Here is a 13,743-nt window from a genome sequence, read left to right on the forward strand (position 1 = left end):
TATTTATTTGCCTAAATGCACAACACACTTTGTTTGAAATGGGGGGGGGGGGGGGATCTGTCTCGCCCTGGAATGGGCAAACTTTCTTGTAAAAATGCCACATTAGACTTTTGAAACAGTCGGATGGGCAGGTCATTCGTAGATGAGGTAAAAAGGAAAAATAATATTGAGATTTGCATGTAAAACAAGTAAATAGTTTGGTTCATTAATAAAACAAGCAAATCACATGTAAAAATGTACATTTATTCACAAATGAAATATTTGACCAATTACTTTGAATTATTTAAATTTATTGTAGCTTATTTAAATAAAGCAATTTATTCGAAATTTAAGTTGAACACCAAATGTTTAATTTATTTTAAAAAATGGCAAAAAAAAAAACATTTTCTCAAGTTCTCTCCAAAATCACACCAAAAAAAAATTGCATTTCCTTAGACACTGAGAAATTATTTTTATGTAGTTTTGCCCCATCAATTAGTAGTATTTTGTTTCTAAACTCCTGAGCAAGCTCATTGGTTGCTGTTGCGAACACAATTACCACTAGAGCGCAGCAACTCTTTATAACTCAGACCCAAACCTAAATGATAGCTGACTGTAGTACCGTTTTCACTTTGCCTTAAAAAATCTTTTTAATTGGTCAATTTTTTAATTTTTTGAACTGGCACCACATTTTCAAAAAATATTTAACTCACAGATAGATGGAAACTATATGTACACAGTTCTGAGGCACTTTCTTGTTTTAATCCTGATCTGGATAAACGTGCAAAAACAAATTCAGTGACATCACTTTTTGTTTGCCTGTTACTCATTTTGAATAAACTTCATGTTAGCAGTTTTACTTTGCAATATGCTTCGAGGCCACTTGCATAATTACTGATGCGTTCGTTTAATTGTGATTCTTAAGGGGTTAAAATGTTAAGGCATGTATGTAGGGCACGCCCACACAAGGATTACAGCTTGCAGCGCAGCATAGTGAGAAATATTCATGGTGTTATTAATAAATTATTTTTATTCTTAATAAACGCCCACACATTATAAATGTTTGTTTTTTTAATTAAATTTCTTTTTGTGGGATCAATCTGACCCAGTTACTTGTTGCATCACTAAGAAGACCCTTCACTATCATTTGCGACGAGATCGTTTCAAGGGATTATAGTGTCCAAAAAAATGGGGACAGCAGCTTTGGCCTCAGCCCTGTGTGCTGGCCTGGGCTGGCCCCTCTTTGAGAGACCATCTGGTGAAGTTCCTCTATGGATGGTCACATGTTGTGGGAGATGCAATCTGCCACCAGCATTAAAATATGCCCAAGTATATCGCAAACACGCACATCATTCACTCGGAAAACAGTGAAAGTAAGTGTTGGAGAAAATGTAAAACTGTACCTAGCAAAAAGTAACGTATAACTCAAATATCAAATCAAGACGAAATATCTTGGGGGTGTTTTGTCAGCCCAGATACTTTATCTTACCAGGTTGGCGTGGTTGGTTGTTATGCGAGCTCTGAGAAAGTGGCAAAATGGCAGCCGCCAGATGGATAATAAAGGGCGTGCAACATTAATCCCAATGCTGTATTTAGACTCCTCTGGAACATATTGTAAAGAACATGTTAGAGTTAACTTCCTCTTAAAGGTCGTAGATGACTTTGGGTGAGAGGCTGTGAACGTAACTAGGCATTACTCAGTAAACAAAATGTGCATAATTAAAATCCCTTCACAACACTGTAAAAACAGATCATCACAAATGAGTCATTCTACTTGTGCAGTAGTAAAAACCTGTTTGAGGGCACGTGACATCTTCCTGCGGCGAGCTTTGGTGGGGCACTGCAGTGTGTCATGACAGGACCTGACACACTTTCTTCCTGGTTTGAACACCTGCCCAGTAGCAGCATGCCCTTTATGGCTAAAAAAAAAAAATTAAAAACCACGCTGGTATGAGAAAGACTGCTGGTAAAGAAAGGTAAAGAATATACCAAATCAGTTATCTGTGCAAAATCATTCCTGTTATTATGTTTGTGTCAGTGTTCATACAGAGGATTCCGGATCTGATATGTGATAATCGCACAGCCCAGGCTTGAGGCTTATTTTTAGCAGCTGAGACTGACCCAGACAGTGCAAACACAAGAGGAGAAACAGCAAGGATGGAGGGAGGGAGGAATTTAAATGAGACCGGAGTGAAGGAAAAGTACTGGGCGGATGTGGTGGTGCAGATGCAGAACGCTCACGTGAGTGGAAGTGGGCGTGAGGGAAAACTCAGGAAGAAAAAAAAAAGAGCATCACATGGCAGCCCAAGGTGAACGGTATAGCAGAGAAGGAGTGCTGACGTCACCCCGCCGAGAACGGGCCAGAGGGAGAGAGAATCGCAACTCAAGATTGTCCCTCCAGGAGATTGGATCGGAGGAAAATAAAACGCATCATTAAAATGTGACAATATTAAACGTGGTTAAATAACGTTCTTGCTGTGTTCAGAGATAAAGTCTGGACTAGTGTCTAAGGTTTCATGATGTTTGAGTTCCATCCATTCAGTAGTTTAGCCTCTTGCTGAAAGGTGCCTTTTAAGGATGAAGGGATCAACCGATAATTGAATGGAGATGGATGGCTGGCGACAGAGAAGACGTAGTAAGCAGATGGAAGCATTGTTGGACATGGATCAATGGTTAAGTAAAGTCTTTTAGGAGCTCTCATCTCATGACGGTAATTCTTTTACAGTGCATGTCCACGTGTATATTCACAAACTCCACATTGAAGGACGAGATGAGATTCAAAGCTGAAACTTCTCAACGTTGAGGCAAATGAGCTACTACCCGACCAACGTTCAACATAATGAAAACACTTGAAATCAGTTGACCAAGACGACTGACCTTTTCTTACACGTTGACTCAGATGGACAGTTTATGCACTAAATGTCAACTTGCGATCATTAATTATGTATTTAAAATCCAATTGGGCCTTATGAATATCAAAAGTGGGAGTGGCACAGTGGGCAAGGGGTTAGCATTGCTTTCTCAAGGCGAGAAGTTAAAAATTGGTCTGATAACACAAACATGGCGGAAATTGTGCTCATGCTGGTGGCGGACAAAAGACCATTACAATCAAATAATACAGGACTTGTATACTAATCAGGTTAGCTTCCTTGCTATGCAGGCTGCACCCGAAAGGAATCTTTTTTTATTTTATTTTCCTCTCCTCATATGAAGTGATGCAGAGCGATGAGTGTCATATGACCTCAGTGTTGCTGTGGCAACTGTTCCCAGAAGTCAGCCTGAAGAAGGTGTCACCAAGTTAGGGCAAGAGGTAGAAACAGATATCAGATATCAATAACCTGAGAATGTGTGAAAGCATGTTATTAAGGATGCTTACGTTTTAGATTTTTTGTTTAATTGAGTTGTAAATGTTATTTAATTTTTGCAGCCCATTTCCCACATGAAAAATGGTGGCTGGCGGTCAAGGTATTTGAACGGGGCGTGTTCTCTCTGTCTTAGTGTCGGGAGAGGTTTTTTTTTTTTTAAGGATGGTGCATGATTTATGGTCGCTGTCCGCTGCTGTCTTGCATCTCTACAGAAAAAAAGACCTACAAGGTGAAGACAAAATGGTTGCAGAAAATTGATGCGAGAAAATAACACACAACCTATTTACTATGATGATCATCTGAGAGGGAGTATTAAAAAAAGAGACGATAAGGCATGATTGATCACTCATTGGTGAGATTGAAATATTACAGGACCATGATGGGACAGATGACAACTGAAGGACAGCGCATAGCAATTTTGGAGTGGATTGAAAATGGAAAAAATAGATTTGCATTGAGGTACATAGCATGATTGTCACGTTCGCCTCACAGTTCAGAGGTTCTGGGTTTGAATCTCAGCTGTTCCTCCCATAATCCACGAAACATGCATCCAAGTTCAGAAGGTGTTTTTTTGTCCGTTGTCCATGAATGCAAGAGTGAATGGTTGTTTGTCTACATGTGCCCTGCCATGGATTGGCGACCAGTCCACTCAAGCCCTGGACTGGTCGCTAGCCAATCCCAGCGCACATGTACGCAAACAACTACACACTCACATTTGAATATAATTTTGAGTTTTTGATGAACCTAACATGTTTTTGTATTGTGGGAGGAAGTAGCAAATTGATGTTCTAATGATATATTTGTCATGTTTTTGTGATTCCACTATTGCATGTGAGAAACTGACATACTCATTTCTACCAACAAAACCAGATCATATCGCGTACGTACAAGACGAAGCCTGCGTCACTCCATCACGTCCTCAAGTAGGAGTGATGACCTTGACAACCCCCCCTCCCCAAACAGACACTTCCTCCCGCTAAGTATTGAATCGTCTCCATCCAAGCACAAATGAATGGCAGGTAATCGTTAGTCATTTGTGGGGACAATGCACGTAAATTGTGTGCGTCACAGCGCGGCTTTGTCCCACCGCGCGTGATGCTGCATCCCGCCCCTGTCCCCTTCCCCTCCCCCTCCCCTCTCCTCAGTCATCCACCCGCCCCACTCAAAGGCGCACACAGTGGATGTGCTACCCATGCTCCTCTCTTTTGGCAGTTTCTACAAATGCGTGGATATTTCCAACCTCGCCAAACGACTAACGGTAAGCTTGTTTTACTCAATGGCACCCATCAGCACAAAAGCGTAAAAATCATTTTCTGATGGATTAAGTAAAAGTTGTGTTTCAGATTTGAAAAAAAAATGTCATTTTGGATATTTGTTTTGTAAAGGGGGAAAAGGGCTTGGTGTTTCGTGCATTTATTAATGAAGCAAGCAGATGCTTGACAAGGTGGTGCAGCAGTTTATCATGAGTTGTATTTATTCTAATTAAATTAAAAAGGATTCTTTCAATTATTTGGTTCAAGTTTGAGGGTGGGTGCTTTCAGCAGACTTACTATGTAGTTTGTGTTCATACATGTGGTGTCCTCTCCGACATGTTCTTAATTGGTCTGTGCCTGTGACCTTGCTCGAGATAGAATGTAAGCTAGACTGATAAGTGAATTATTGATGAGAGACTATTGATTTTTATGACAAGGGAAGTGTCACTGTCCCGTATCATTGTCTTTTAAAAAAATGCTTGAAACTCTTCCCAAATCACCAAATATCACTTAAAAACTGATGACTGTCACACTCTTTCCAAATTGTGCTAAAAAAAAAGTCTAAATGTGTTACAGAAGAACCTTCAAGGTCAAACAGTCCGGGATGTTGTTTGAGATCTGTTTTGTTCATATTTAAAAAGTATTTGCCACAAAATAGTAATGATAATAGAGACTATGTATTCCCACAAGATCATTTTAACATAATAATAATAAAAGAAACTTACTCACCGTTTAATGACATGTAGAGGACGTGTAACATTTGAGGAAGTGCAGCTGATGCTTATTAATGGTGAGTCAACTTCATCGTGCTGCCACACAAGAGTAAAAAGAAGACAATAGCTGTAATGTACAGTGAAACGATATAAAATTCCAGTCTGTCTTTAAGATACAGTCTTAAAATACAGTCATAGCATAGCCTTGCCTTAATCGTTCAGCTTTATGCTAACAAACAATTCTAAACACCATAGATGGGCTAATGAATTGTGTAAGCAATTATAACCGAACAAACGGTGGAGCACCACATGACGACAGACAATACAAAAATACTCAGATACATATTCTTTATCCTTTGCAGCAAAAAAAACCTGTTGCTGTATTTTACCGAGTCAGTCGTGAAACTCTTGTTAGTGTGTGTCTGTATTATATCGCACCCAATCCATAAAAGGTGGATCAAAATATGATAACATCTGTCAGGTGTTCAGAGGACAGGATGACTGATAGGGTAATTAACATTTTGATAGCACACTAAAAAGGGCGACAGAAGTCATTTTCCTGCCACGGTAAACAAATTTACTTCGTCAGACCATCAACTGGGGGTCATCATGTGGATTATTGGATGGCAAAGTTGATGTTTTCATCTGGGATGTCGCGGCCTGTACATGTCTCGTGTGCCGTCACGCGAGATTGAATGACAAATCAGGATGAAGGCTTTCCGGTTAATGCATGTCGGATTACGCAGACCTGTGAATGGCTGTGGATTATTACATCAGAGGTTCATGTTGACATGCAGACGAGTCATGCATGCAGATGTTGGGATGAAATAAATGAGCATTAAAAACTGAGCGGTACAGAAGCACGAAGGAACTTGTAGTGTGAGATGAATTTTAACTTGGATCTGATGATGTTGCTTTCTGGTATCCAGAGATGGACCATTAGGACTTTGGGGGCGGGGCTTGTGAAATACGATGCAACATAAGCAAGGCACATGAAGGCTGTCCATCCAAAATGTCGTGTTCCTGTGCTCCATTAGTTTGGGATGTGGCAGAATCTCCCTGTTAGATGGGTGGGTGAGCGAGCGGAGAGGGACGTCTACTTGGCTTGAGGGGATTAGGGGATTTATAGCGGGTGGGAGGGAAGCTTCACTAAAGTTAAGCTCGCAGAAAAGGGAAATTAAATTTTCAATTTGCACGAGTGGAAATTTTGGTAAGAGCCATGAAATGCAGACTGAGTTGCTGTTTCTTCATGATGACATGTTTGAGTTACTCACAAAGCACAGAGGTGACTACTTAAAGCCTTATTTATGGATCACAAGCAGGAGAAGGAAGCTTTGAAGTACTTTTGAACACGTGTCAATTTTTTTTCATATCGTCGTGTTATTAAAGTTTCGATTTTTTTGTGGTTGTTAGTTGACGTATTCTGTCTTTTCAATTGCAGGACTGAGGCCTAACCAAAGCACAAGAGCTTCTATCAATTTTTAGCATCTCCCTCCATCTCCACCCTAAAAGCTTTTCAAGCCGTCACTTCTTCCAATTCCCACCAGTCTCCTCCCCGACTCCCCCTCCCGACCCTCGGCCTCCCCGATGCCTAAAAACAGCAAGGTGACGCAGCGCGAACAAAGCCAAGAGCATGTCACAGAGTCGGTGGCTGACCTGCTCGCGCACGAGGAGCCGGTGGATTACAAGAACAGCTCGCTGAACGTCGGCGCCGCGCCCGGGAAGAAAGCGCCGCAGATAGAGTTGCCGGAAAATGATGGCCGCCCAGCTTGGAACAGCAAGCTGCAGTACATCCTGGCGCAGGTGGGCTTCTCCGTGGGCCTGGGGAACGTGTGGCGCTTCCCCTACCTGTGCCAAAAGAATGGAGGAGGTGAGTCGGATGGTGGATTGACTAAGTAAGCTTAGTAATGAACAAAAACTAACAAAGTAACTAAAAATTAAAAAAAACATTTTTCATGAATTAAATTAAAAAAACAAAAAAAAAACAATTATAGCAGAAAATGTACTTTTTCCTCATCATGGTCAAATATATACATTTATGAGGTTTCATGGTTAATTTCAAATGCATCAAATCTTTCATTCATATCTACCCCTCCCTTTCTTTTCTTTTCACTTGCAACACTATTTAACTCCTCTCTATTTCGCCTTTCATCTTCTTATGCTTCCTTTTTTTCTCTCACCTCCTCATCCTTCCTCACTTCTCCATCCTTTCATCCATCCACCTCATGTGAGTATACGGTTGCTATTTTGGATGCGGTTCATAAGTGGTTACATTCCGGATGATGAGTCAGTTTTTGCCCATCCTGATTTTAGCTCAGAGGATTAAGCTTGCAAAGGGACACATTTAGACTACAGATTGAAAGACTAATTGAGGCGGGGGATTTTGGTATATATATCTCGTTTTAGAAAGATGCCTGTCATGTCGTGCGGGTAAAATACCATCTGTAAATCGGCTTTATTAAGATGCGTGTCTTATTCCATCCATGTAAGTCAAAAAGATTATGTTTTTCAGGGGCTTATCTCGTCCCGTACTTCATTCTCCTGCTTGTCATCGGCATCCCACTCTTCTTCCTGGAGCTCGCAGTGGGTCAGAAGATCCGACGCGGGAGTATCGGGGTGTGGAACTATGTGTGCCCACGTCTGGGCGGGATCGGGATGTCTAGTTTGATGGTACTACAACCACGCCCATCCATTATTTTCTTCATACGGTTTGCGGGAAACTGGAGCCTCTGTAAAATCAATGTAAAACGCTATTGAGATGCTACGATTAGCATTGATAGTTGTATTTTTTGGAAGCAATGGATATTTAAACACAAACGGTGGAGCAACACATATAGAAAGGTATACAGTGCTGTACACACTTTGTCCTTTACAAAAAAACGGCACCACTGTACTGTAGTCAAAAAGGCTGCATAATTGTGGATGCATAACTATGCACGCAGGATGAAGTTACTCCCTCACCGCAACAACCCGCCTCCACCTCCTGAGTACATGGGAGGTATTGACGTGCTTGGCAATGAAAGGGAGCCTTCCTGTCGAGTCACACGGCTAGCGCAGATGAAGCTAAAAATATCTCTGAGAGTATCTAAGTTGAAAAGAGAACACTTTAATTATTCATGCTTCCCTTCAACACGACACAACTGGCAGCAACATGAGGCTCATTGTGCCTGCATCGCTGCAGATCAATGCAGCGCGGCTTCTATTTTCATCGGCCGCCGCCCAATGCAAATACACTGGTATATAGTGATTTTCGTGCAAAGATATTCCCGGTGGAATGACAATTTGGTGTTATGCAGACAGAATTCTTTGCCTTATGGACATGGATGTCATCATTATGTGTGTTCCTACTCACAACGGCGCAAATCACCTTTTCTGTAATTCTGGCATTGGCAAAATTACTAACACTGAGTCTAACGAGTCTTCAGATTTACACCCCACACCACACTGGATTTTTCCCAGTCACAATAGAAAAATTCATACCTTTTCTTTCTGCCCATCTAGGTGTGTGGCTTTGTGGGGCTCTACTATAACGTGATTATAGGCTGGAGCATCTTCTACTTCTTCCAGTCCTTCCAGTATCCTCTGCCATGGAGTGACTGTCCTATCAGGAAGAATGGAACGCTTGCGAGTGAGTTACTCTACATTACATCCAATTTCTTGAGAACATGAAAACTTCACGCAGAAGGAGCTTGGATTTGACCCACAACACCATACCATCACAAGAATGTAATATTTTGAAGATCTGTTGAATTTTAAACTAGGCCTCTCTAAATTAAAAACAAAAATTTTGCTTTCACAATTCAGTCGTGGAGCCGGAGTGTGAGAAGAGTTCGGCCACCACTTACTTCTGGTACCGCCAGACCCTGAACACGACCAGCACTATCGCAGAGAGCGGTGGCCTCAATGTGAAAATGACTTTATCTCTGCTGGCCGCCTGGATCATCGTCTGCCTCGCCGTCATTAGAGGGATTGCCTCTTCTGGGAAGGTCGGATAGAGGAGATGGGAGGGACATTGTTATGTTACGACTGCAAAACACTGCATCGTGTGTTTTATGTGTCTCACAGGTGATGTACTTCAGCTCTCTTTTCCCCTACGTGGTGCTCTTCTGCTTCCTGGTTAGAGGGTTGATGCTGAAGGGATCTGTGGATGGCATCGCGCACATGTTCACTCCAAAGGTGAGCCCACGGGAACTGCATCAAATGTTGCGTAGGACAAAAACATTTACTACAAATGCCTTTTCACATTCAAAATTGCCAAATGCTAAATGATATTGTCATGTCTCCCAGTTGGAGAAGATGCTGGAGCCCCAGGTGTGGAGAGAGGCAGCCACCCAAGTGTTCTTCGCTTTAGGTCTGGGCTTCGGAGGAGTGATCGCGTTCTCCAGCTACAATAAAATAGACAACAACTGCCACTTTGACGCCGTGCTCGTATCCGTCATCAACTTTCTCACGTCCATACTGGCCACGCTGGTGGTGTTTGCCGTACTGGGCTTCAAGGCCAACATCATGAACGAGAAATGCGTCATAGAGTACGTTCGGGAACTTTTTCCTTTCTCCTCCAGGAAGTCAAAATGTGTGGTCACTCACACAATATCATATATTTCCATGTTTGTCTTTATAGCAACGCTGAGAAGATTGTCGGATACCTCAACTCAAATGTTCTGAGTCACGATCTGATCCCGCCGCACGTCAATTTCTCTCACCTCACCACCTCTGATTACGCCGAGATGTATCAGGTCATCAAGACGGTGAAAGAGGACAGCTTCTCCCAGCTGGGTCTGGATCCTTGCCTCCTGGAGGACGAGCTCAACAAAGTGAGCCAGAACTGGTCCTGATGTGCTTCCACAGCAGGTTCTGTCTTTGACTCACCCTCTTGACCTTCTTCTATGCAGGCGGTTCAAGGCACCGGTTTGGCTTTCATCGCTTTCACGGAGGCCATGACCCATTTCCCCGCTTCGCCGTTCTGGTCCGTCATGTTCTTCTTCATGCTCATCAACCTCGGACTGGGAAGCATGATCGGCACCATGACCGGAATCACCACGCCTGTCCTCGACACCTACAAGGTCCAAAAGGAGCTTTTTACAGGTGAACAACACAGTGGTAGCTTGAGATACAAGTGATCCAACTTTGAGTTCTTTCCAACCTTTTTTTTTTTTTTGTCTCACCTCTCCAGTGTGTTGCTGCATTGTGGCCTTCCTGTGCGGCCTGCTTTTTGTTCAGCGCTCAGGGAATTACTTTGTCACCATGTTTGACGACTATTCCGCCGGCCTGCCTCTCACTGTGGTGGTCATTCTGGAAAATGTGTCGGTGGCTTGGATTTATGGCACTAAAAGGTACAACAACTGCAGATGAGTGTAGGTAGGTGAGTGGGGGATTGTTTACAGAGGCAGGATCCCGCATATACCGTTTAATGTTTCTGCTCCTCTGTTGCTGGCAGATTCATGCAGGATTTGGAAGACATGTTGGGATTCCGGCCTAACATCATCTACTTCTACTTATGGAAGTACGTCTCCCCGATCTGCCTCATTGTGCTCATCTCGGCCTCTGTCGTAGAAATGGCGATCAGCCCGCCTGGATACAACGCGTGGGTGCAAGAATTGGTCAGCCATGGTTTTTTTTCTACACATTGTTTTACATAAAATCACGGAATTTGAACAGAGGTGTGGATACATTTAAATTGTAATGCTTCTACCAAACCTGGTAATGACTCATCGCTGTGTCCATCCATGTGTGTGCGTAGGCCCAGGAGCGCTTCGAGAGTTACCCCACATGGGCATTGGTCATGTGCTTTGCTCTCATAGTGGTAGCCATGCTTCCCCTCCCCATCGTCTTCATCGCCCGTCACTTCAACCTGATGTCAGACGGCTCCAACAAGCTTTCCGTGTCCTACCGGAAGAGCATGATGAAGGATATCTCCAACCTGGAAGAGCAAAACGAGTCCAGGTTCATACTCGGCACCAAACCTGGCCAAGTGCCTGGCTCACTGGCGGCGCGTAAAGCCTACCTGGCTCCCGGTGGAAACAAACCGCTGGACCCCAACTCCTTATCTCCTAAAAGCTGCTATGGAACGGGTTACCAAAATGCCGCTATCAGCCCGACCACACCGACAACTCCTACCACACCTGAGTCAGACTGAATCATCACTAGTCCAGTTTACCGTCAGGGGGGCAAGAGTCCCTACCACTGCCCACCGTAAAAACACATTTATATAGCTGCAAATCACTGAATCCATGCACCTAACATCATAATTTCCTTTGCCTTAGCACAAGGAACCTCGGACATCAATGAAGCACCACTCACTAGTACCGAGGCAAACAGCCCCTAGACAAAGGCTGGCTTTGTTGCAACACAGTCGAGGTTATCACTGCAGTGACGTCAGTGTGTGCGTATGTCATAGCACCTCTGAACAGATGAAAATAAATGGATATATTTGCAAAGCTCTTGTGTATCATAAACTACTGTACTGTACTCATATTTATTGTACTTCCTCAAATAGTGGCCAAGCACATATTGTACATTTGAGAACTTTCAAGGCACATCAGCAAACAAAAACAAGTCTATACATAATTAATGATGAGCTTGTATCGATCAACAACTTCATCAAGTGTGAAATTTGGTCCCTGTTAAAACAAAAATTGTAAATTGCACAAAGCTATAGAAGATAATCGCCATCTAGCGGAAGAGCATATAATTGCAGATGACAAATTCCGCATTCAAATGGAGTGTCTATTAAAGTAGAGGCTGCTATATGATGAACTACAGTATTTCATATCACACTCCTGTGTCCAGTCTATTGTTCAATGTGGAGTTGGGGACCTACTGTAATATAATGTGTTGTATAATCCATTACACATCATCATAGTCAGAATTCATTGATTCTATTTTATACACACCAAAGAATTACAAGCACACAGCAAAACACTTGAAATGTGAATGTTCAAATATACAGTGCTCAAAAAGCACAGTTTTCCCGCACACTAAAATGCACGAATGACACCCTCAAAGCACTGATTTTGTCTTTTAATCCAACTATGAGGCACAATAAATTACTGAGCCTAATTGCTGAGCACTGTATATTCAGTACGTGCACAATTAATGCTCTGCGCAGACACACTACAGCAGTCACCGTAGATGATATTCTATACGTTTTCAAAAACTTGATCAATGCACACAAATTACTACACTTCAAGCGACAACTTAAATCTGGTGTATACGTAATACATTCGTCACCAAGTAGCACAAACATGTCAAGCTGGAATGGTTATTTAATTTCTGTACACACTGCATTGTTGATGATTGTAAAAAGAAAAAAGCTAATTAAATCTTCTGTTACAGATATCTTTATTTTCTTAACTCATAATATTTAAAGCTGGTCTATTATTAAAAGGATTATATTTATATTCCTGTATATTTGCGGCAAAAGTAGATTTATCTGATAGACGATGTATATTTTCACCTTAATTGTACATTTAAAGACTATTTTGTAGTTTGCGTTGTTGTTGGCTGGTGAAAGTGTCACAGTCAGGCCCAACTATATTTTTTCCATCTCGTCAAGATCCAACGAAGGCAATGATTGTATTTACTTGCTCCATCCATTGTTTCTCTTCCATTGTTGTGGTTATAGTGAAGATAGTCTCATGAGGCACATTTGTGTGGCTTTAAAAAAAACTTTTTTTTGCTTCTCATTGCAAGTGTGGGGGGAAAACAGATGGCAATGTGTTTGCAATAATGTAAATACTGACATGTAACCATTTTGTTGAAAATATTAATTTTATCACGGGACGCATCAGATCACCATTTATTGCGAAGTGTTGCATTATAGAATAATGAATGTTAGGAATACACAAGGACCTAGAAACCTGTTAGTGTTTTATGTTGTCCTCATATGTGCACAAGCAATAAAAAAAACTGCTGAATAAATGTGGCTTAGGGGGGAAATATATATATATATATATATCTAAATTACAGCTAAATTGCCATCTTTAACCTACATATGCTCCAGTGTGTGTTTTTGTGCACTTTATATAAGATTCCCTGCGAGTGCAGGGACTTGCTGAGCACACGTCTCCTAAGTTACATTCTCCTCAGTGATGATGATTGTGTTATGATGAACATTTCTGTACAAAGAAAGTGTGGTTTCACTAAAAATATTAATAAATATAATAATATTGCTTAAGGATCATTTAATGTCATGTCGCTTTATTTTTGTATGAAGTAAAGCACAGTAAAGACTTTTTACTACTCAAACATAATTTCTGCTCTATTTCCTAATAAGTGGGGGCAATCTCTACCTGGTCAGGGGTGGATGTACTTCTTACTTCCTTCCACTTGTGGGTCACAGCAAAACCTTTTTTGAGGTGTTTGGATGGGACCAGGTCTTCATCGGCTATGACAAATGTTGAGAGTAGGCTCATATTTATCTGTTAAAAGAAA

The 13,743-nt window shown here is 41.8% G+C and overlaps 1 protein-coding gene and 2 long non-coding RNA genes across 4 annotated transcripts; 1 reads left to right on the top strand and 2 right to left on the bottom strand.

The window, feature by feature from the left end:
- Positions 1 to 320: 320 nt before the first annotated feature.
- On the bottom strand, positions 321 to 7,067 carry LOC119123246. Its single transcript, XR_005098020.1, has 3 exons — positions 6,967 to 7,067; positions 5,327 to 5,406; positions 321 to 1,898 (listed from the first exon to the last, which is right to left on the bottom strand). It is a non-coding gene; the product is annotated as an uncharacterized LOC119123246 (long non-coding RNA).
- Positions 4,392 to 13,492, top strand: LOC119123244 (sodium-dependent neutral amino acid transporter SLC6A17-like). 2 transcript variants are annotated; one of them, XM_037252175.1, is made up of 12 exons: positions 4,407 to 4,602; positions 6,752 to 7,180; positions 7,823 to 7,980; positions 8,812 to 8,938; positions 9,115 to 9,296; positions 9,376 to 9,486; positions 9,598 to 9,839; positions 9,932 to 10,124; positions 10,203 to 10,395; positions 10,484 to 10,643; positions 10,748 to 10,910; positions 11,051 to 13,492. In XM_037252175.1, exons 2-12 carry the CDS (start codon positions 6,898 to 6,900, stop codon positions 11,444 to 11,446), a joined length of 2,208 nt encoding a protein of 735 aa, XP_037108070.1. In that variant the 5' UTR covers positions 4,407 to 4,602; positions 6,752 to 6,897; the 3' UTR covers positions 11,447 to 13,492. The 2 variants fall into 2 exon arrangements, with proteins under 2 accessions (XP_037108071.1, XP_037108070.1); XM_037252176.1 differs by lacking the exon at positions 11,051 to 13,492 and having other exon boundaries at positions 4,392 to 4,602; positions 10,484 to 10,668; positions 10,748 to 10,838.
- On the bottom strand, positions 8,235 to 9,472 carry LOC119123245. The gene is made up of 4 exons (XR_005098019.1): positions 9,374 to 9,472; positions 9,156 to 9,288; positions 8,791 to 8,911; positions 8,235 to 8,395 (listed from the first exon to the last, which is right to left on the bottom strand). It is a non-coding gene; the product is annotated as an uncharacterized LOC119123245 (long non-coding RNA).
- Positions 13,493 to 13,743: the final 251 nt, after the last annotated feature.

Source organism: Syngnathus acus, chromosome 5 (assembly GCF_901709675.1).
Source record: "Syngnathus acus chromosome 5, fSynAcu1.2, whole genome shotgun sequence".
In the NCBI taxonomy this organism is placed as follows: domain Eukaryota; kingdom Metazoa; phylum Chordata; class Actinopteri; order Syngnathiformes; family Syngnathidae; genus Syngnathus; species Syngnathus acus.

Coding starts and splice junctions, on each gene's coding strand:
- LOC119123244 (XM_037252175.1), top strand. CDS start 6,898: ATGCCTAAAAACAGCAAGGTGACGCAGCGCGAACAAAGCCAAGAGCAT. Junction 7,981..8,811: donor TCGGGATGTCTAGTTTGATG/GTACTACAACCA, acceptor CTGCCCATCTAG/GTGTGTGGCTTTGTGGGGCT. Junction 10,396..10,483: donor CCAAAAGGAGCTTTTTACAG/GTGAACAACACA, acceptor TCACCTCTCCAG/TGTGTTGCTGCATTGTGGCC.